Raw genomic sequence first — 24,410 nt, forward strand, 5'->3', positions numbered from 1 at the left:
GCCGACATATACATACGATGACTACGCGCAAGAATTGAAAGAAAAATTACGCGCCGCCCAGCAAATCGCAAAGGAACACTTAAAAAACGAAAAGGTGAAAGCAAAGGATAACTACGACAAAAAATCGAAGAATACCACGTTCAAGGTAAGAGAAAAAGTACTATTACACAACGAAACCGTCCGCAGGGGTCGATCCAAAAAACTCGATGCATTATGGACCGGATCGTACACAATCATTGACAAAATCTCCGATGTCAATTATAATATTAAAGTAGGACGAAAGATAATAAATACACATGCCCGTTTAAAAGCGTTCATAGAACATTAAGAAAGAAAAATTTCGGCACATCTATTTCCATTCCAGAGCGCTAATGACATGGAAGATGCAGCCTACTACCGCAAGAAAGGACCTAGAAGAGGAATACGAGGTAGAACAATTTAATCGAGAGCCAGGGATATACTTCGAAAAAATCGGTTATCTACATCAAGTAGAATCCACCTGGAAGTTAATAATTAATATAGACCTAGGAACCTTAAATAAAAGATTCCACGATTTACAAAATTATATTGATCACGGACACCTCCTACACAAGATACAAAATAAAAAAAGCTGTCAAATCCAAAAAACGATTATCGAAACGGAGAATGATAAATTAACACACCTCTTAAAACGAGTAAACACCATATACAGGACACCGACAAACAAACGAAGATGACTACTCGACGGGATCGGGTCACTAGCAAAAACACTCTTCGGAACCATGGATGCCAATGACGACAAGGTCATCAAGGAACAACTACTCCTCTTACAAAATCAAGAGCAAACACTGCATCACACGATGAAAACTCAAGTAAAAATTTTAAACACAACAATTGCCCACATCGATAATCTGGAAAAAACAACACAATACAACGAACAACTACTACTCAATTTCACCACCAAAATCCAAAAACAGATGGCAAATCAAGTACAACGAGAAGAAATACACGAATACTTCTCCATAGTTAATGCCATAATAACGGATTTGATGAGAACGCGTCATCGAACACTTAATGGCAGTAAAAACAGGAAGGATACATCCGAGGTTAATTCCGTTAGATCAAATCATAGAAAGTCTCAAGGAAGCCACGTCACAAGTGCCCCAAGGACTATTCTTCCCCTTCGGAATCTCCGAAGACAATTCTCTCACGATTGAAAAATTCGTAACCGTTAGCGCATATTTTAATAACCCTTACGTACACACTATTTTGCGCTTCCCACTAATTTCGCATCCTAGATATAACATAGTGAAGGCTATCCCCCTACCGAGTTATAGCCACGGGAATTTATTTACCTTCGCAGAAATAAACCAACCGATAGTAGCCATTGATAACGAAAATCAAACCTATCTAACAATAACGCAAAGTAATTTAGAAAAATGTGTTAATGTAGACAATCACTATATATGCGAACAAAATAGGCCCATCTATCACATAAACGACAATGTGATCTGCGAAATTCAAGCATACACACACACCCCCCCCAGGGCAAAAGTTATGCGACATACGATATATACATTCCAATCATACCATATGGATTGAGCTGACTAACCAGCACTCATGGTTGTACTCCACACTTACCGAGCAGCCGATAACCATAAACTGCCAACACCATGAAGAATATAGGACAACCATCGCGGGGACAGGACGAATCACACTAGGCAACACTTGTAAATTAGTAACAGCCGACATGATTGTAAAAACTTCGGGAACCATAGACGGCACATATCTCCAAGCGTACTTACCAGAATATAATATCTCAAGGTTAAAAATCGAAATACCAGCGAACCTGAATACAATACAGTTAAAGAAAATAATTCAGAATCCTACCGAACTAAAGGATTTAAGCTCGAGACTACAAGATCTAACAGAAGATCTAGACAACGTCAGCGTCAATCCGTTTTTAAAAAAACAAGTTATATATCCAATATCAGGTGATACAGCCATTCTTATTATAAGTACAATAGCCATAATATTGTACCGAAGAAATAGAAGACAAAACCATCACGTGAAGAATAGGGAAAAGGAAAACTCGATCCGTTTTCTTTTTTCCGCGGGGGAAGAGTGTTGTAACCGTAAACACTATGACCCAACCACGACCTAAAAACCCACAAAAGAGAACGCAGAATCAGCATTTCAAAAGATATAGCGCGCGCCTCGAAATCAAAAACGCAACCGATTGCATACACGCGTTAAGACATCGCGACACATTCCAGATCGTAAAACGCAGACGATGCAAAACCGATTGCATACAGGCGACACATTAACCGAAAAACAAAACCTACTTTCGGGTAATATAAGCGCGCCTGATTAACTCCTCGGGGCCGTATTCCGAACCGAGGGCGACAAGTAATTACAGCTAATCTATTGTGAGGACGCGCTGCGATTCGACATACCAAAGAATTGTACACGTGAGTTGGAATAAACTCTTCTCTTGTGACCAAAGTGTTCTTTTCACCACCCTCGATACTCGGAGTCCTAACTCCTAAGACTAACGGACCCCTCAAAGTATCCTACAAATCCCGTTGTACCCTGAGAGGCACAACAGCATGTCGGGGTCTGGGGAATTCTTTAATCGCGAGCAACTTAGACGGATCTGGTTTTACTCCCTCGTCACTGATTATGTGACCTAGGTATCCGACCTCTTTACGTAGGAACTCGCATTTATCTGGTTGGAGATTTAGGTTAGCCCTACGCAATCTTTCGGCCAGTTTGTTGAATTTGATTTCGTGTTCGCGTAATGAGCTCGCGTACAATACTATGTCATCGAGATATACAAAAAGTTCAGTTCCCTGTAGTCCGCATAGAACCTGGTCCATGAGTCGCTGAAACGTCGCTGGGGCATTCTTTAAACCGAATGGCATTCGTTTAAATTCGTAATGCCCATGAGGTGTTGAAAAAGCCGTCTTTTGCGCGTGCGACTCATGCATCGGGATTTGGTGGAACTGGATGCGAGGTCAAACGCTGAAGTATTTTGCGCTCCCTAACTGGTCGAGGATTTCTGTTATATTTGGTAGCGGGTACGCGTCGCCTATTGTTTTTTCGTTTAACGCTCGATAGTCGACGACCATTCTCCAACGCTTGTTTCCCTTTGAATCGGGCTTTTTAGGGACGATCCACAGGGGCGAATTGTAGGGAGACTCAGGGGTTTTATTACGTCGTTGTCTAATAATTCTCTAACCTGTTTGTTTATCTCGTCCTTGTGGATAGGCGGGAATCGGTACTGTTTAGTGTGGATTGGTTGGTCGTCGGTTGTTGGGATTTTGTGAGACATTTTGTCTGTGTAACCTAACATCTCGTTCGATAGACGGAATAGATCGTTATGTGTTCGTATCAAGTCGGTAACGTGTGTTAACTCTTCTTCATTTAGGTGTTCTAATCGGAGAAGCTCTCGGACGGCAGTGGCTCGATCTTGAGTATGTTCGTCTGTTGCGAGAGGGGATATAGTAAACACCTTGCTCTTTCCGGTTGGAATATCGTTTTCGCGTTCGGCGGAAATTTGGTCGATCTCTTGTAGATCTATCGTCGGGACTACTAATTCGCGGTCAGTGTCGCTAGCGTTAATAATGTGAAAGTATGCTTTCCCATTTCGATTAGTGACTATCGCTTCCCCGAGGAATACGTTCTCGCAGACGCTGAGACGCGGAATGTACCCTACTGCGATGTCGAGATTTTTTATATTGACATAGAATGTCGAGCGCGATCTGGCAGGCACTACCACGGTTTCGCGTTGGGAAAAAGGAATTCGAATATTTTGCCAGTGTACTGACCGATCTCTAAAATCGATACTACTAGCATCTCGAAGAAAATCGGATCCTAGGATTCCTTCTTGAGAAATTGGAAAATTGTTTGACACCGTGTGGACGTAGAGGGGATGTCCCATGTAAAGAACTTCGGCGACCCGAGGGTTTTTATTTTTCCGTCTGTTATACCGCTAAGGTACAACGTGTCGTGTTGTTGAATTTTCGTCTCGGGATGTAAGTTTCGGATTTTAATTAGATTAGGGGCGGCCCCTGTATCTATCATGAATGTTGTTTCGTGTAAAAGCCCGTCAGCGACTAACGCGACGGTGGGCGCGTGCGAATGCCCTTGCAGATTTAGAGTTGCGATTCTGGCTTCTCGGTATTCGTCCCTTCGACTAAATTTACCGGGCGGGTCGTTTGAGGGGGAGCCCCTTGGTGAGGTGTACCCGACCTTCCCGCGGGGCTCAGCGCGTTAACCGACTCGTTCCTTTGTAAGTTGTTATTATACTCGCGTTTCCGGCATTCTTCGATTTCGTAGCCGCTGTTCTTGCAGTAACGGCACCATTTGTTGGGACGGTCGTTATGGCGAATAGGAGCGTTCGTATTAACATTCGTGTTATTATACGTTTGTCGTCTATCGTTGTATGTTGGGCGCTCCTCTCTCTCTCGCGTTACGGGGGGTCTGACTGGATTGCTACGTAGCGTATTATTCGGGTAGCGATCGCGAAAATAAGTTTCGTTGCGGGGTGCTGTCTGGGGATATATTCGACGAGTGTGTTCGTTACGCGGCGGTTCTGGTTCGCGGCGATCACGCGTCTTATATCGGTCTCGATCCAGCTCTTCTCTTTTTGCGAGCTCTTTTGCCTTAGCAAATGCCTCGGATGGGACGGAGTAGAGGCGTCTATAGTAGTAATACTATGAGAGTTCTAACCCAGGTCCTCTGAGGGGGGTGCGGGGCGCGGGGGGTTCTCCGAGACGAGGGGTATGACGTCACGCGGGGTGGGGGTATCTCGTAGGCGCGGGGGTTGACGTCACGCGGGTGGAGGGGGATGTTTCGACAAAGGAGGGGGAGTTTTCTGAGTGCAATATTTGTAGATGGTATCTTTACGACTTTTTTATGAGGGGTCTTAGACATTTTCCCCAAAAAGGTATAGAACAAGCGCCAATGATTGACAATTTTGTACCCTCGTTAATATAATTTTATTACGGAAGCGCCGATGTCCGGCTGCTCGTCAACGGAGCGTTCTAGAGTTCATTAAAACTATGTTTTTCATTTTATGGACATTTTATCATTAGGAAAGGAATGAAGATTTTAGGGCCGACGCTGCGACGAACATGTCTAAACGTTAGGTGCAAAAGCGTTGACGTTCGGCAGCTTTGTACCCTCGCGGAAAATCTCCCATAAAAACGAGAGCGAAACATTTTTCTTAATATTTTTTAAGGAAGAATGCAACGTATCGGCGCCAACGTTCGGCAGCTTGTGTCCTTACTCCTCTATCCATAAAACCGATATCTCGGGAAACTATCTTTTGAGATACGCCAAATGTTAGAAAAGGAGATAGAATTAGGTGAAATATATATAAGGAGGATGAGAGCGCGTCAAACCATAGTACGATTTGAAAGCGCATAGATGCAGCGGTGAAAAAAGTTTAGTGGTTACTTTCTTGTATTAGAAGTGTTAGTGGTATAATAGTGAATAAAAGAAATAATGGAAAACATCGAGCAGAACGAACGCGACCTGTTGGAGCGGTCCCATCAAATCACCACCTTGGGCGAATATTTTGAATGGGCGCTGCGCTGCGAGGACTTTATCAAACTGCTCGAAGAACGCAGTCGTGTCAAGCGTCCGCGACTCTCCATTGGATATAGACAATCTTTGGTTGCTAGAATCGCGCGACTCGAGGGTGCAAAGACTCGATTGCAGAGACAGTTTATACCCAGTGGTGGTAATTACAGTGGCGGTAATTACAGTGGCGATAATAACACGGGAAGACTCGTTTGGCGAGAGATCGATACCGCGTTCGAAAATCGGATACTGACAGGTGCGGTGATTAACGCAGACTATATCGAACCGCGACAATTTTTGGAAGACGCTAGTAGTGTAGTACTCGAGCAAGTGCAAGATGTTATAAAAATACACAACTGTGCAAAAGTAAATACCGTGTTCAACGGTGAGTTTGTGACAGGTGATAAGCGCTCCAACAAAAGCATTAACACGCGAAATTATGAACTCTTTCGCACGTCCGATTTACACGAGTGGTATGAGCGGCATGTCATCGAATCCACATTGGCGTCTCTCGAAGAGTTTCAGGAACGTGATAGCGGATGGGCATTGTCACGAATCCTTGATCTTACGGTCAACGTCAACAAGTGCAATCCTATGCGCGCGGGGTGTTATCTAAACTTACCGCGAGAAATTATGACGAAGAGAGCAGTGGTGAACGTGCGATCAACGGAAAATGCATGTTTCGCGTGGTCAGTGGTGGCCGCTCTGTACCCCGCAGAAAGACATGTGGAACGAGAATTTTCATATCCCCATTACACGACAGTGTTAAATCTTCAGGACATTGAGTTTCCGATGACGTTAAATCAAATTAAAAAGTTTGAACTGGCAAATAACATCTCAATTAACGTCTACGGCATTGAGAGGAAGAAGGAATTATCTATTCTTCCGATACAGCTCACCGATCGGAAGAGAGAAAAACATGTAAATATGCTGTATGTGGAGGAGGACGACAGCGTTGGACATTTCGCGTATATAAAAAATCTATCCCGGCTTGTCAGCACGCAACTGAGCAAACACAATGGTCAAAAATATATCTGCGATCGGTATGTATATTTATTGCAAACTATATAATAATTGTAAATAAAATTGTAAATAAAATTGTAATTTTTTTTCTTTCACAGATGCTTGCACTTCTTTAATTTGAGCGAAAAATTGGAGGCTCACATTGCGGACTGTCGAGAAATGAACGACTGCGCTATCCGATTACCAAGCGATAAAGACAAGTGGCTCGACTTCAACAACTACAACAGAAAGGAGCGACTTCCCTTCGTAGTGTACGCCGACTTGGAGTGTGTGCTGAAGAAGACGCCGGAACATGCGTCATACTCCCAACATCACGAGGTATTTAGCGTTGGGTATTACGTGCAATGTTCGTACGACAACTCGTTATCCGCGTATAATTCTCGCCGTAGTATCGATTTCATGGTTCGCCGAAGAACTTAAAAATTTAGCGCATCGCGTAAAGGGTATTTTGTCTGATAATGTCCACATGACAAAATTAACGCAAGATGAATGGGAAAAATTTCATAGCGCCACGCATTGTCATATATGCGAGAAACCGTTTGCGCCGGATGATACACGCGTACGCGATCATTGTCATCTGACCGGGCGATACAGGGGTCCCGCGCACTCAAACTGTAATCTAAACTACAAAGACTCTTATGTCATTCCTGTAGTTTTCCATAATCTATCCGGCTATGACGCACATTTTATCATAAAAGAAATAGCTACCGCGTATGAAGGACGCGTAGATGTGCTTCCAATAACAAAAGAAAAATACATTTCATTTACGAAGACCGTCAATAGTACCGACGACGATAAAGATCGGAAAGCTTGCATGAAATTACGATTCATCGATTCATACAAATTTCTCAATGCTAGTCTTGACAAATTGGCATCTATTTTGAATAAGGATAAGTTAAAAATTTTGCGTTCCAATTTTTCCGCATTATTCGCTAACAATTTTGAATTATTAACGCGAAAAGGTGTCTTTCCGTACGAGTACATTGACTACGTGGACAGGCTGCAGGACACGCGTTTACCACCACGCGAATCGTTTTACAATTCTTTAACCAGTGACACTGTATCCGAGAGCGACTACGCACACGCCGTCAACGTGTGGCAGCAGTTCTCCATTCAAACCTTGGGTGAATACAGCGATCTGTACTTAAAAACTGACGTCTTGTGGTTGGCAGATATATTTGAAAACTTTCGCGACATTTGCATCGCGAGTTACGGACTCGACCCTACGTATTATTATACTCTTCCCTGGTATACATGGGATGCCATGTTAAAACATACAAATATAACATTAGAATTGCTTCGACGATATATCTAATTTTGACATCTCGTCAATAGCGCTCGATTCCTACAGGCTATATCCTCGAAATAGATTTAGAATATCCGCAACATCTTCACGACATGCACACTGACCTACCGTTTTGCCCGACACGTGACAAACCGCCCGGGAAGATAAGCTTCTCGCAACGCTATATGATAAGAAGCGTTACGTCATACACTATCGCAACCTGCAGCAGTGCACGCGTCACGGCCTTCGCGTTACAAAAATACATCGCGTATTACAATTCACTCAATCCGCATGGCTCCGCGATTACATTGAACTAAATACAAAATTTAGAACACAAGCGAAAAATGATTTTGAGAAAAATTTGTACAAATTGATGAACAACGCGGTATTTGGCAACACGATGGAAAATGTGCGTAATCATGTAGATGTAAAATTATTGACAAAGTGGGACGGACGATACGGTGCAGAGGCGATGATAGCGAAACCAAATTTCCATAGCAGGAGCGTCTTTTCAGAAAATTTAATTGCCGTAGAATTACGTAAACTAGAAGTAAAATTTAACAAACCAATCTATGTTGGTATGTGTATACTCGACATATCGAAAGTGTGTCTGTACGAATTTCATCACGAGTCACCGCTCTATCGTGACAGATGTCGGGTAATGTACACCGATACAGATAGTTTAATATATCATATTAAATGCGAAGACGTGTATGAAAATATGAAACGCGATATCGCTAGATTCGATACGAGCGATTATCCAATTGACAACGCGTATGGTATACCGCTTGTGATAAAAAGGTGCCAGGTCTAATGAAAGATAAAAATAACGGTACGATAATGACTGAATTTGTAGGACTTAGAGCAAAAATGTACGCTTTGCGAGTAGATGGTAAGAAAGATACAAAAAAGGTTAAAGGTGTCAAAAGTAACGTTGTCGCGAGAACGATAACATTCGACGATTATACGCGGTGCCTGAATGAAGAGATTGAAATGACACGTAGTCAGTCATGTATTAGATCGAAATTGCATGAAGTATACACCATTCGCGAGACGAAAATTGCTCTAAGTCCGTACGACGATAAGCGGTATATCATACCTGATTCGACCGACACATTACCATGGGGACATTACCAGATACCCTTATAAAATGTAATGTAATATAATGTATGTGTGATATAATGTTATGTAACATATGTATATGTATTTCATATAGTAACGGAAAAGATGTATTAATAAAGATCTTATATATTTTTATATGTTGTACATATTATATATTTTTTAATTTTTGAGTAATTAATAAATACAATTTGTATGAATTAAATTGCATTGTCCTTATGTATCCAAGAGTTGTGCGAATTGTCAAATCCCAGCCATTTTACGTAAACCTCGTCACCCCTCCTGCGCAGTACTTTCTCCACGAGATATACGTCCGGATAATTCGCGCTATGCAACTCGTGCTCGTAAAACGCTCCAGCGACAGATGTTTTGCGATAGTCCTCGAGTAGATAGGTTACGGGATTAGTACGCTGCACTTTAACAATTTTAAATACTTCGGTTGTCCAATTTGGTGTGTAACCCTTCTCAAAAAGTTTCTTGTACTTGCTAACGCGTACCGGGTCACCTACTTTGAACTTTGCCGGAGCGGCAATCTTTATGTTACTATATACTGTTTTTAAAAGTTTATCAGCGATCGCGGGGGTGACGTCGGCGTGTTGCATGCCGATCGTTCGATGCTTGCGCGCGTTGTAATCCGATACGAGTTCCGCCAACGCGTCGATCCACTTGTAAGTTCCGTTCAGCGTAAACATCTTCCACATGTCGTTCTTCAGCGTGCGATTGAATCGCTCCACAACCGATGCCTTCAATACCGAATATGTAGAATAGTGATTGATGTTATGTTTCCGTATAAGCCGTTGCACGTCGGCGTTATAAAATTCTTTCCCCATATCGGTTTGCATGTTTCTCTGGCATCTCTTGCTATCTCGAATTATCTCGGCGATAGCGTCAGCCGTCTCGCTTCCACCTTTACTCTTGAGTGGTATGGCCCACGCGTACTTGCTCAACACATCGATGACGGTGAGTATGTAGTGATAACCTTTGTTGAAACGAGAATACGGACGCATCTCGACGATGTCGGCTTGCCACAAATCATCGTATCCCCGCACTATGACGTGTCTTCGGGGAAAATGTTTTTTCGCCGGCGCGTGCAGTTCGTTTACCAACTGCCGTCTCTCCAAACTATGTTGTTTCATCGCTTCGTCGACTTTTCTCGATCGCCGTTTGTCGCTGCTTGTTTTAACGCTCATTTCCGTTCTTGACCCGTTCTTGAGCCGTTCGTAGCCGTTTCTGACCCGTTCTTGAACCGTTCTTGAGCCGTTCTTGCGTTGTTTACTTCCGTTCTTGACCCATTCGAAAATCGTTCTTGATTCGTTCGCAGCCTTGTTCACAGTCGTTTCTAACCCGTTCGTAGCCTCTCCTGACCCGTTCGCAGCCGTTACTGACCCGTTCGCAGCCCTGCTTGAGTTGTTTGTAGCCTTGTATGTAGTCTTTAATGACTTGTTCGTAGCCTCGTTCGCAACCCTGCTTGAGTTGTTCGTACCCTCGTTCGCAGCTGTTGCTAGGCCGTTTACTACCACTACCACTCATTGTAGTTAGATAGCAGTTCGATAATCCTTCGTAGCCGTTCGATAATTGTTCGTAGCCGTTCGATAATTGTTCGTAGCCGTTCGATAACCGTTCGATAGCCGCTCCTAACCCGTTCACTGCTGCTCATTCAGGTTGATAGCCGTTTCTGAGTTAGCGTTAGCCGCGCATTGAGGTTCGTTTATCACAATCTGTATTGCCCGCACATCCTTCTCGAACGAAGTCAGCTTCTCATCTGATTCTTTCTGTTGATTCATCAATCTTTTAACGCAGGATTCCACATACAGTTTGTTGACGGCATCAGTGTCAGCTTCAGGTTGCATCATAGTCTGTAGCGACACGACACAGAGCGTTTCCGCGCACGTAACTTTTCACCAATCTATCCCAATGATCGCTTGTGCCGGTTGCATCATTTCTTGGTTCGAATAATCCAAATTTGTTGATAGGCATTTTTTTCCCCCGATACGAGTGACGCTGATCGACTGATTAGATTTGTCGAGACACCATTCAATTTATAATAATGCCTGCTTCGCGAAATTCCTCGATGATCGACAGGATCTCATTGTCGTGAGCGTTGTGGCCAGCTCGGCGCGAAGCGTCCAGCAATCGTACCCGATCCACTAGCTCGTTGGGGTCATCCCAGTGTATGTAATCGATTTTATTGTCGGTTAGTGCCATCGCGTGAGGCATGAATACTCTCTTTCCAGATTTTTTCTTTTCAATCGATATCAATGGTGCGATTATATGTTTGTACTTGTATCCCCTGTGGTTTCGTAATTGGCCTTGTGTGTCATAATTGCGTTTATGCGCGTTCGTCGCCAATAATATGCTCTTGTATTTATACATCCTCCGTGTAAATGTCATCATCGGGAATTCTCTTGAAGATCAATTCGTATAATCCTGGTGTACCGATGTACTTCACTTCGTCTATAATTATAGAGTCATATTTGTCAATGTCGAATCGTTTGTTACCGAGACGCATTTCATCCTTATCGAAATAGACACCGTACACGTGATCGATTTTCCTTTCTTTGTCGCCACCGAGGAGAGTGCTCATGTACGAGTACTCTTGTCCCAGTGGTCCCAAGTGCTTTCGCAACATTTCTCGACCTTCCAGCGTTTGTAATGTGTTTCGAACAAACGATGTTTCGAGCGTGCTGCCCGAGGTTTCGAAAACATTTTCGTTTGCGAGTGTTTCGGGTATCATAGGTTGTACGATTCTCGTTGTCGCGAACGGTGTAGAGCTTATCATCGGTTCATCCAATAAAGCATTCGATGTACGCGGTGTCGATGAGCGATTCGGGTTTGACCGTTTCCTCTTTTTCGGTGTCGCATCATCCTTCTCCTCTTCCAACTCCTCCTCCTCCTCCTCCTTGTACCGCTTGATGGGTAAGATTTTAATCTTTGCGGTAATTTCCGGCTCGTTATTCACCGCGATCGAGTTGTCGACAATCTTTTGTAGCGGCTCAATAATAGGTCTAAAATGGGTCTTGACCGCGATATCGTCATCGATCTTACCGGTCTTCAAAGCGCGATGTTTCTTGCGGATTGCTTCACTCGTTTTCGCAATCTCCTTCGCTATCTTTTCACGTTCGCGAATATTATCGTTCTCAACCATGTCGGTAGAGTGTCGAACGCTCGTGTTTCACCTCTCTCGACAGAACATCGGCAACGACTAATTGTTTTGCGGTATCGCGAACACGTTAAATCCGTTTCTGTATCGGCCGTTCGTAAGCGAGCTATCCTTATCTATCACTAGAAATCCATACTTTTGCTGCCAACAAGTACGACATAATTCACTGAAATCCTCATATGACATGTCGGTATTCACGTGATCGTTGTACACATGTTTCAAGTTGGTACCGTCCTGTTTAAACAAGATTAGCAGGTTTGCGTTGTCGCGTATAAGATGTTTCGGTATTCTTGCGTATGTCTGACAGAGATAGAAGCAGTCGACGTTCGAGTGGCGTCCCATTGAAAAGTACTCTCTTATCGTATTTTGTTTGTCACACGCCACGTCATCGAAAACGAAAATCGAGTTTGGACATGCTTCGCTCGGTGGAATGACGTCATTGTTATTGGAGAATGTAAAATAGCCGATTTCATCGATCGACGTCAACAAATTCTCCAGATACCGATATTTTAGCTGTTGCAGCGATTTTGAGTACACGTACACGTTTTCAAAGCGGACGCCGTGCGGGCTTTCTATCAAACTAATCAACACGTTAGTTTTACCGCAATTCGAGGGGCCGCAAACGATCGCGCGTATAGTAGTCGGCAGTATCGTACCGTGTCTACGCATCTCCGCGTTGTCCCCCATCGATCGTAATCTGGCGTCGTAATTCGTCACGCACATCGCGAAAGGTTGTCGCACGAAATTCATGTTCACACTCCTGATTGGATCGAACGTCTGCCTATTTATAGCTGCGCGGAACCGCGAATTGCTCAGTAACGAAAAAATGTTTGTCTTGCTATCAAGTCCTTACGATATTTGTAATTTGAGCGCCGAACAGCTAAATTTGTGTCGAAAACAGTTTTATTGCGAATGTGCGGCAATTACGTTCACTGCGTGTGGGACAAGCTTCCGGAACATATAAAGGCGGATTTGGAGATTCAAACTTATCGCCGCTGTTTCGAATTGTATATTAAGACAATTGTTTTTTGAAATGATTTTAATTTTTCTCGAGAGATTATTCTCTCTCCATGATTGATGAATATTTAACTCTAAATAATAATCCGCGTATATCGCAATAAAGTATTTTTTATCTCATGCAACTTATATACATATATGAATGACGACAGGTATAAATAAATTAATTTCAAAAAATTTTGATACAAAATAAAATTAATCTAGATGAAAAGTACACAGTTGAAAAATTTGTGTTAAATTTAACAAATATCACCTGTCCCAATATCAACGGTCCACAGAAATTTTTGTGTTAATTTAACATAATACGGATATGTTAAATGGTGACACGAATATTGTGTTAATAGATTAGATTAGATTAGAAACGTTTATTGCTGCCCCACTTGAGGATTGCAAGGCGCTTTTTCACTTAAGGAGCGGTCCCAAACCTTTACACAAACTTTACTTCCACTTATAATCTATCCTTAACCTATGACTTAGCCTATACAATATACAAAAAACAAAACGCCACGCCACTCCGCCTTACTCTCGCCCTATCTCTTCGCACCATTTACCTCTCTTTCATCTCTCTCTTTACGCTCTAACTACCCCTCCACACACACTCTCACCCTCCCCCTCCTATCTTACGCAATCTTATTACTAGCTTACTCTAATGTTGGACCTCCGCTTCCGGCTACTTCCGCCTTCCCTCCTCCACTTTCTCTCTCTCACTCTCTCCCTCTCCCCCTCTCCCCTCACCGCCTTCCCCCTCTCGCTTCCTCCACACGTCCACACTACCGCATCGAAAAGCCATACTCTCCTCCCCCAATTACCCCCAAATCTCCTCTTTCCTATCCCCCATACTTGCCCCAATACTGCTGCCCCCCTCCTCATCCTCTCCCGCACCTGTCCATCCTGCCCCCCATTCCTTTGTACTACATATAGCCTAAATACTTGTACTCCTTTACCTCCTCCAACTTCTTTCTCTTCCAATACCAACTAGCTTTCTTCAGCCTCCCTCCCCCCTTCCTGCACCTCATCACCTTCGACTTGCTCTCATTCAACTTCAATCCCTTCCCCTCCAAATATCTACCTAATTTTTCCATCCTCTCCCAACCTCACTCCTCCCCATCTCCCTTTCCTCATCTCCTCCTCCAAGTCCGCCATCATCATATTAAACAGCAGCGGACTCAGAGGACACCCCTGCCTCACTCCCCTCCCTGTCCAGAACTTTTCTCCCCTCTCTTCCAGTATTCAATCCCTCACACCATTCTCTAATCCACCCCCCTTCCCCCTTCCATATCCTATTACATAATTCCCACACCCTTCTAGCCCCTCTCCGCCATATTTCCACACTTCTCCTGGTATTCCATCCACTCCCACCGCCTTCCCATCTTTTATCCTTCCTATCGCCCTCCTAATTTCTCCCCTCTCTATCTGATCTTCCTGATCTTCCACCTTCTCCCTTATCCTCCTGCTTCCTCCCAACACCACTCTTGACTCCACCTCCCCTAATAAATCCCTAAAATAACTGTTCCATTCTTCCATCTCAATCCCTTCTCCCCCCCTCCTTTCCCCCTTCTCCTCTCTTTCCTAATTACCTCCCATACCTGTCCCTCCGTCCTCGCTTCCACTGCCCTCCTAGTCCATTCTTCATTCTCCTCCTCTTTCTTCTTCCTACATAATCCCTTGTACTCCTTCTTTCTTCTCTTATTCTTTTCCTCTCTAATTCCTTTCCCTCCCCCCCTTTTCTCTTCCATCTTTTCAACTCCTTTGCCACCTCCCCCTTATCTTTTCTGCACTCCTCATCAAACTACCCTCCCCTTTTTCTTCTCTCCTCCCTACTTTCCCCCCCATTTCCCTTATTTAGCACTTCCTGTATTTTTCTTTCCATCCTCCCCCACTCCACCTCTACCCCTCTCTCTTCTTGTTCATCTCCCTGCCTCTCCCCTATCACTCCTAACCTCTCCCTGAATTCCTTCTTCCCCTCTCCCGACCAGTTCCACCTCTTTCCTTACCACTACCGGCATGTGGTCCGAGTCAATCCTATCTCCTATCTCTACCCTCATAATTTCCTCCCTCACCTCCTCCTTCACAATCACATAATCAATGACTGATCTCCCATTCGGCCCCATGTACGTCCAGCTCCCCTCCTCATCTCCTGCTACCCCTCCATTCACAATTGCCCACCCTATCTCCTCTAATCTTCTCACTAACAATTTCCCTTCCCCATTCACCTTTGCATCCTTCGACCTTCTTTCCTTTCCCTCCTCTTCTCCCCCCCCTATCCTTACCCTTCCCCCCAATTCTCCTGTTCTAGCATTAAAATCCTCCCCTATTATCGTTCTAATCCCACCTCCCTCCTCCTCCGTCCACTCCCTCATCTCTCCTAATTTCTCTTCTAAATCCCCATTTACGTTCACATCCACCAATCTCCATCTCTCCCCCTTTTTCCTTATCATCACCTCCATCATTCCTTCCTTCTCCGCCCACCCTTTTCTTCTATTCCTAACCCTTTTCTTACCCCTACTACTATTCCCCCCATTGCCCTTCCTTTCCTATTTTTCTTCCTCGCATATTGCACCTCCCACTTAAATCCCACAGGTAACCTCCCTCTTATCTTCTCCCACCCTTTTTCATCTACCCATGTTTCTAACAAGAACATTACGTCCCTTTCCCTTATCTCCTCTCTTATTTCTTCCTGTCCTCTTATTCCCTCCTTAATCTCCTCTTTAATTTCTCTTCTTATCTCTCTCATCTCTCTGATTATTTCCTCCTTCCATTCCCTCCCCATCTCTCTTATGTTCTCCCCCATCCCTCCTGCCTCCTCTCTCCTTCCTGTCTCTGGCGATCTTATCACCTTTTTACTTTTCCTAAATAACCACTGTATGTCCCCTTTCTCCTCCATCTCTTTTCTCAATCCCATATCCTCTAATTCATCCCTTTTCCTTTTTAAAACCTCTTCCGGCGTCCCCGTGCTAGCCCTTCTCTCCCTCTTCTCAACATTCTTTATTCTTTGCACCTCATCCATTTCCCTTCTATACTTCTCTTACTCTATGTCTAGTGACTTTTCTCGCGCCACCTACCTTTTTCTCTTTCCCTATACCTACTACACCTGCTCCGATCTCTCTACACCTGTTCTCACCTATCTCCCTAATTGCTGACTCACTCCACCTGCACCACTTTACTCTCTTCTCACCGCTCTTTTCCCTTCTCTACCAACTCGCCTGCAATCCCCCGGCTTGCACTCACTCCAGATTCTCACTGACTCACTCTCTCTCACCTCTTCTCCTCCTCCTACCTCTAATAACCACTCAAAACACACTCTCTGACAGCACTCCAACCTTCTATCACGCAACCGGAAACGGAAGTCCGAATATTGTGTTAATATTTTAGCATAAAATAAATGCAAACTTCAAATAAACTTAAAATAAATTTTGTGTAAAATTAACATAGTTTTAATGTAAAAATTAACTAAAAATATTGTTAATTTTACATTTTATCACCCCCACTTATATTATAAAGTAAAATTAACATTTTTTTCTGTAAATTTTAACAGATAAATCTTGTCACTAATAATACGGAACATATTTATTGTGTAAAATTAAAAATAGATATACATTGTGTTATTTTTACACTTTTTTTTAGTTGTTTTAATAATTTAACATTTGAGTCCAATTAACATAACAGCAATATGTTAAATTAACACATGAATGTGTTAAATATTTAACACAAAAGTTTTAACGGGGTCCGTTTTTAACAAGAAAACACAAATTTTCCAACTGTGTAATAGGGTTATAATAGGAGACGAAATACCTTGCAAATTACGTTAACGAAATGGCTTTTTAAATTGGACCTTTTTATCGCAATATACAATGACTTGCACAAGTTCACAAATGACTTTTGAATTGATGAATTTAATTTCATGTTTGCGTTGGCATAGGTATCAAGTTGCAATCCGTTACGACGACTCATCTATAATTCATTTCTCGGAATAATTTGCATTTTTTTAATTTTGTATAGAATTATCCGCAAGAAAGATTAAATGAAATTTGATTTTCTTATCAATTAAAATCATATTTTGCACGTTTATTTTAAAACTCACACAAATCAAGCTAATGCTCACAAATAATACTCATTATTCAATATCGAAATGGCGTTTTAATTACTGTAAGCGCAGATGAACGGCAGTAAAGAAATTGTTCTAAATCCCTCAGTGAAAAATAAGATAGAATATATTTGGCTCAAGATACAATATAATTTGGCAATGTCAACGGTATTAAATTCGAGCGAGGACTGTTCCTTCCGACAGTTAATCGGCTGTATTTATTTCTTTCGCTTAGACTTCTAGATAATTCTTGACTTTTCGGTTATTGCTTTGTCTTACGACCTCGTCAAGGTAATCGGAGATATTGTTTTTACTTGGCTGTCTCACGAAACAATCCGAGTCGACTTACACTGTTTTTGTTTGCGTCCATATTATAATGCCGAGTTTGTCTCGAGTAAATATAACGGTCGAGACAAGTACTTTTATTATCGATTCGCAATATCTAAGATAAATTATTCACGCGATACAATATTATAATTTAAAATAATTCCGATCCTACATTACTTTGTCGTATCTTTCAATTTTATAGATCTGATGCACAGCATGACAAATCATTATGTAACACGTAACGAATAATTTCACGATACATGCTACAATCGCATGATAACGTATTATCTTCTTCACTTCTTGGAAAATGTACATTCCTATATGATTATGTTTTCTTAAAATACAATTTATAAATATGTAAACAAACATGTGCAACAGATGAATGAAAATGTCTATATATTATTATTTATCAATTTATACACTTAATTATTAATGAAGAATTTTGATTAAAGTAGCCAATCTTTTCTAATCTTTCAATCCCGAAAATAAAAAAACAAGATAAAAATTATATTTTTGACAAAAGTTGTAAAATAAACATTAAACTGAGTAAATGGCAATATGAGCCTAGGCGCTGTTAATAGGGCGCAATTTTTTAAAAAATTAAATGTATTATATAAGCATTCAAACGCACATCGTTTATTTAGATCCAAATTATCTTAATAAAATATTCGCGGACGTTTCGGATCCTTCTTAGGGCCATCTTCAGCGCAAAAAAAAATCTTAATACCGAGATTAACATAGAATTTGTAGATGAAGGATATTACAAGACACAACATAAGCAATTGATTATCGCAAAATAATTGTGTAAAATAAATGTAAAAAAAGATACAACACAAATATACAAATAAGCAAATGGCATTAAGACATGTGGTTTTGAAATAGAGAAGCTCTAAATAAGAAGTACTCGTGATATAGTAATTTACATGTTACTATGATCTAATCAGCGTGCAGAGTTAGAGAGTGTGCAAGACTACGTTAGTGCGTCTTTTATTGAAATTCGGTCCCGGAAAAGTGTGACAAACGCAGGCACAGAGATCCGCGTCGGTAATTGCTACCTCGGTGTCCTGGTGAGAGCAGGGTGTCTTTGCTCTTTGTCATCTGCGGCACGATGAGCAATGAGTTCGGTGGAGTCGGCGACACGGTAGAAGTTTGCGGTGAGGTAGCCAGTGTTAGATTGGGTAGCGATTGACCCAGACTCGAATACGATACTTGGACACTCAGCGTGTTCGGCGTCGGTGATTTACTCAATAACGAACGCCTGATTCGGACAATGAGTTTTAATAGAGATGTTATTACAGTCCATTTACTTTGCGATTCATCAATGTGAAATCGCGAAAGTTTGTTGACGTTTCAACATCGCGCTCACCTTATGTGCATGGATCTGTGATTATGCCCGGAACTCGATTCGCCACCTTCCTCCGACGACAACGAACTCGACGCTCGCGGTTGTTCGTTCGTCTCCACGCTGACGTTTCTGCTCGGATTATAACTGGGTAGAAAGCTGCTACTTCCCTGAGACGCGCCTTCCATCTCCATACTACCGCTAGAAATGATGGAACGCATTTTATAGGCATTTTAAATACAACAAGACTTCGAGATTTCTTTTTTTTTACTTTTCGAAACATACGAGGTGTGTTCAAAAAGTATCGCGAATTTTGTGTTTTTTCAAAAATTATTTATTTATTCATGAATATCTATTTTGTCCCCTTCAAAGTAATCCCCATGAGATATTATACACTTGTGCCAACGGTTTTTCCAATCTTCGAAGCACTTCAAAAAATCATTTTTTTTTATCTTGTTCAGCTCCTCCTTCGATGCCGTCTTTATCTCGTCAAGCGTAGCGTAACGTCGTCCTTTCATGGGCCTCTTCAGTTTAGGGAACAAGAAAAAGTCACAGGGGGCCAGATCTGGGGAATACGGTGGCTGCGGCATCATTAGTGTGTTGTTTTTGGCCAAAAAGTCGCGCACAAGCAACGATGTGTGAGCAGGGGCGTTATCGTGGTGCAAAAGCCAATTTTTGTTCTTCCACAAATCCGGGCGTTTCTGGCGGATTGCTTCGCGCAAATTGCGCATAACTTGCAGGTAATATTCCTTATTGACCGTTCTACCCTGTGACAAGAACTCATGATGCACCACGCCCCTGCAATCGAAGAAAACTGTAAGCAAAACTTTCACATTCGACCGAACTTGGCGCGCTTTTTTCGGTCTTGGTTCGTGCGGCAGCTTCCATTGAGATGATTGAGCTTTGGTTTCCACGTCATAACCATAAACCCACGATTCGCCACCAGTTATGACCCTCTGGAGCAAATTTGGGTCGTCGCGGACAGAGTCCAACATCTCATTAGCAATGTTCATGCGATGCTGTTTTTGGTCGCAATTGAGCAATTTTGGTACGAATTTCGCGGCGACCCGTCTCATGCCCAAATCATTGATAAAAATCGAATGGCACGAGCCAATCGATATGTCTAGGTCCTCAGCAACTTCTCTAACGGTGATTCGACGATTGGCCAATACCATTTTCTCCACTTCATTAATTTTTTCGTCTGTTGTTGAAGTGCTCGGGCGTCCGGCACGCTCTTCGTCGTTCACATCTTCTCGGCCTTCTGAGAACATTTTGTACCACCGATAAACGTTGCTTCGGTCCAAGGTAGCTTCTCCGTATGCCACAGTCAACATTCGGAATGCATCCGCGCACTTAATTTCGTTTTTCACACAAAATTTGATACAGGTTCTTTGATCCATTTTTTTGAATAGGTAAAAATCGAAGACGATCCAAAACACGTGCAAGCAAAGCAGCTGTCAACAATTAAGTGAACATTCAAAATGGCCGAGCTTGTCGGCATAAGTGAGAGACATGAGTACCAACATAACGCCACAAAAAAATTCGAATATACGTAACCCGCGAAAATTCAAAATTCGCGATACTTTTTGAACACACCTCGTACCTATGACTATGAGCGAGACTGCTAACATGTGAGGCTCTGCTACTGCCACGCGGAGTTCTTGGAAAGGTCCCCTCGCACTCTTCCGTTTCGAAATCGCCGTCGCCCAAAGTACTCGGTTGCCTGCTAACTGGTGCCAGATTCATTACTGGCTCGGCACCGAGCGACGGTGCTTTCATCAATACGAATTGTTGCTGAGCGTGTCTCAAGGATTCCATCCACGACTGAAAAAGCATGTGGTACTGTTAGTTTAAAACAACTTCCGCTCGTAAACTAGAAACCGCATTAGCTAAAATCATGAAGGTTTGCGGTTTCACCGACATCGACCAATTTTAACTTTAAATTTAATTAATTCAATCTTCTCTAGATTATTAAAAAATTGCATTATGTATATACATGTTGTTAGTTACAAAGAAAGATAAAAATTTAATTTCAACTATAATTATATCTAGTTAAGCGACATTAGTGAAGACCGTCGTTAATGAAGGTACACTACAAACGAATCTAAATCGAACGGAACAGTGAATCAACATTCCGCGAACTTTGTCGTAATTCGTGATGTTTGTCGAGTCACCTTGGCTAGTTTCGGGTCACCGGCGCTCAGGATTAAAGCGGCCGAAACTGTCCCGTACTCGTTAAGATAAACCAATCCTATACTGGACGGTTCTTTGACCTCGTGTATTCGTATGCGGTCGACAACATACGGTTGCCTAATGATCTTAAACATTTTTTTCGTTGTAGATTTGCAAATCAATAGCATGTCGGTCAATAATAGTACGTGCACTTCCATCTGTAAAGGATAATTAATAGACCGTAATTTCTTATTTCAACACAGTGAGAATTAAATAATTGCTATCTTTAAGATATAGAAAAAAATTAGCTATAGAAACTACTTCATAAAATAAGTCAAATTACAACAGAATTATTTTCAATTATTTCGCTTATTATTGACAATCATGGATATTCTCTTTTAATCTCATATACTTATATTTCTGAATATAGTTTTATTTTATTCATATAAAAGTAATTTTGATCTGACTAACAATAAATAACATTGTCGCATACTTTGCTGGTGGCGTCTCTGAGTTTCAAATCCCCCTCTCGAAGGAGGGTTCTCAGGCTGCCCTTCGGACACCCGGGCATCGGCGTCGTGGTAATGTCGAGATTGCTGTACAGTTTGATCAGTTTCTCCACCTCCTCATCGAGACCTTTAGATTCCACGACGTCGTAACTCTCTAGACGGGAGGCTGCGCTGTCCAGCTTAGGAGCCTCCTCGTTTTTCCTCAGGGCCGCGTTCACAGACGCCACGAAACCGTCGACGGACCAGTGATGCAAGATTTCACGCGCGACAGCCACTTCGCGACAGTCATCTTGCAGTGGAGGAGGTAGGTCGGCAGCGCAGAGCGCACCGAAAAGATGAGAACCCTTGTCCTTCGAACATTTGTAGAAGAGGACAGGTATATATCTTTTGTCCTTTATTTTCTTTTGATAGAATAGAGCTACGAATTTCGAGCGAATCCGGAATACTGGCGATAGCGAGTAGGCGATGCAACCCAATATGCAAAAAGAAAATATAAAATATAAAAAATATATTTAATATTATAAAATAATATTAATAAAATTAATATATTTTAAACATAAATTAAGTAACTTATATTTAAAATTTTAATTAAAAATAATTATTAATTAATAATAATTATAAGTATATTTTATATATAAAAATCCACTCTTGGCCAATATATACACCTTTCTATTAAAAAAGATTTTTTATCTTTAAAGAAATAATTGTAATAAAATAATATTTTAATTTATAAATATTGTTTAAGATTTTATTCTTTTTATTCCCTATTTATTTTGTACTAATGTACGACGTACATATTGTTGCTCAACGGAAACTGTGAGAAGGTGGTGGTTTCTTCCGTCAAAAAATTTAAAATATTGTATATTGGGAAATGTATTTCAATCATTATATTCGGCTTCCCGACGAGCCGTGTTTACCTTTTTTGCGCGTGTTGATCGTTTTACCGCGCGTCTCGTCTTGTCAAGCAGCTCTCCAATCAGCTGTTTGACACAATAAAATCTAGCGACAGGTTTTTGACATTTATGTCTTCGAAATTCGTCGAGTCAGCTGTAGACCGTTTTACTATAAACATCTCTCGTTTTCGAGCAATTAGCTCTTGATCAGTATATATATTTCGCTTTAACAAATAGTATAAAGTAACGAAAAATATGTGTTGAATTAACGAAGCCCCGAAAAGCTCGTAAGCGAAGTTTTGCAGAAGCTTGGCTTACAGACGACCGATACAAATCTTGGGTATGTAAAGTATCATCTGATAGTAGTCTTTATTTTATTGCAGTGTTACGTCCTGTGGACTGCACGATTCTTTTCTCCTCCCCGATTTACGCAGATTCGCGTTCCGCGAACATATTAATTATAAGACCGAAATTAGTTATAAGAATTAAACGGAGAAAGACAGTGATTGTGAAACAACTCGATCGGTGAGATTACGAAACCTACACTTTGATCAATAAGTCATAGGTAATGTTGAAATATCACGATCGACACACGCTATCAGTAGACCAAAGATCGGAATTAGGAAAGAACTCTTCATACAAGGAAGCAATACGTTGCGCAAAGGGGATTAAACACCGAACGTATGACTATGAGTCACAAGAAAAGAAGACGCCCTTTGCCCTATAGGAAGGGCAGACGAATAGTATAAAAGCAGCGAATCTTCCAAGAATGCTCTCTATTAATTCCGCCTACGTCGTGGCAGTTACACACTTCTGGATCCTCGCATTAAACATATATTTTGTGACCGTCGGGGCTCAACAACCAGCTACCAGTCAACCTACACCTTCGCCCACACCACTCGAAGGAACCATCGATCCTGAAGATCAACCTATAGCTGCCAACCCGCTCACCAAATAATATACAGTGAGTACTTTCATTCTTCTACGATCACGGAAGTGAATAAATCCCCGGAATCGCGACTAAACTTAATAAGTAGTGGAAATCGCTGCCTCGTCGAGCATTGAAACGCGCTCTCCGATTGAAACGAGACGATCAAAAGCCAACGCGAATCCTCAACCGCCTCATAGCACATCAACGTTACACACACACTCATATATAATTGTTTATACATGTCCACAAATTCAAATGTCTAATTCTCCGAATATTATTAAGATTTTATTTTTTTTGAATAAATGATAATTATTTACATTACGCGAATTTAAAGTCTTATTTAAACCCCTGCGTTTCTTCATATATCCCCCGAGATCGCACAAGGTCCTATCCCGCGTAAAAGGGATTTAATTCCCTTACCGAAAAGGACCGACGAACGGACCCCTGAAATAAGCCAGGTAAAAGCGACTATCCAGTCGTTGACCTGCAAAAGGGCCAGACAGTCCGTTCGACCCGAAATCACTCCGATTTCGGGAAAACGCTGTTACGACCTTCGAGCGGCCTTTCCTTCGTGCAGGCCAGGACGTAACATACGTTTAATTGGGGGCTCGTCCGGGATTGAAATGTGCGATCTTTGGGAATAGGAATGAGTAAAGGGACTAGAAGCACAACGGACAAAGACGAAATAGATGAACTTTACAAGACCGCGTTAGAAACACCACACAGAACACACGTGAATCTAAATCAAAATTCACAGCATCTACGCCTCGACACGTACATTTTTTAGGAGATTCTAATTTAACCGAAATAAGTGAATTACCCGACGAATCCGACCAAGTCGAATTTATTGACTCAAAAAATCAGATTTTCAAAATTAATATCGATAATTCTAACGGCGAATCCGGAGGTCCACCAATAAACATGGCTAACGCTAATCCTTTCGCCACTTTAAAATACGCGGTCGAAGCCGTTCCCTTTTT

The 24,410-nt window shown here is 41.9% G+C and overlaps 1 protein-coding gene across 1 annotated transcript; it reads right to left on the minus strand.

The window, feature by feature from the left end:
• Positions 1-18,570: 18,570 nt before the first annotated feature.
• LOC145948088 (uncharacterized) lies at positions 18,571-24,210 on the minus strand. The gene is made up of 6 exons (XM_083057847.1): positions 24,186-24,210; positions 21,591-21,895; positions 21,100-21,315; positions 20,529-20,749; positions 18,950-19,126; positions 18,571-18,841 (listed from the first exon to the last, which is right to left on the minus strand). Exons 1-6 carry the CDS (start codon positions 24,208-24,210, stop codon positions 18,571-18,573), a joined length of 1,215 nt encoding a protein of 404 aa, XP_082913973.1.
• Between the last annotated feature and the right edge of the window lie 200 nt (positions 24,211-24,410).

The sequence above is a fragment of the Prenolepis imparis genome, unplaced genomic scaffold, assembly GCF_030444845.1.
Source record: "Prenolepis imparis isolate NDT839.2.m4 unplaced genomic scaffold, iyPreImpa1.0 SCAF_235, whole genome shotgun sequence".
Lineage (NCBI taxonomy): Eukaryota > Metazoa > Arthropoda > Insecta > Hymenoptera > Formicidae > Prenolepis > Prenolepis imparis.

Bases quoted from the DNA above. Each gene is read 5' to 3' on its own strand.
- LOC145948088 (XM_083057847.1), bottom strand. From the start codon at position 24,210: ATGTACGTGTCGAGGCGTAGATGCT. The intron at 20,750-21,099 runs GTGACTCGACAA...ATGCTTTTTCAG, and splicing joins GTGACCCGAAACTAGCCAAG to TCGTGGATGGAATCCTTGAG. The intron at 18,842-18,949 runs GTGAGCGCGATG...TGTCCGAATCAG, and splicing joins CACAGATCCATGCACATAAG to GCGTTCGTTATTGAGTAAAT.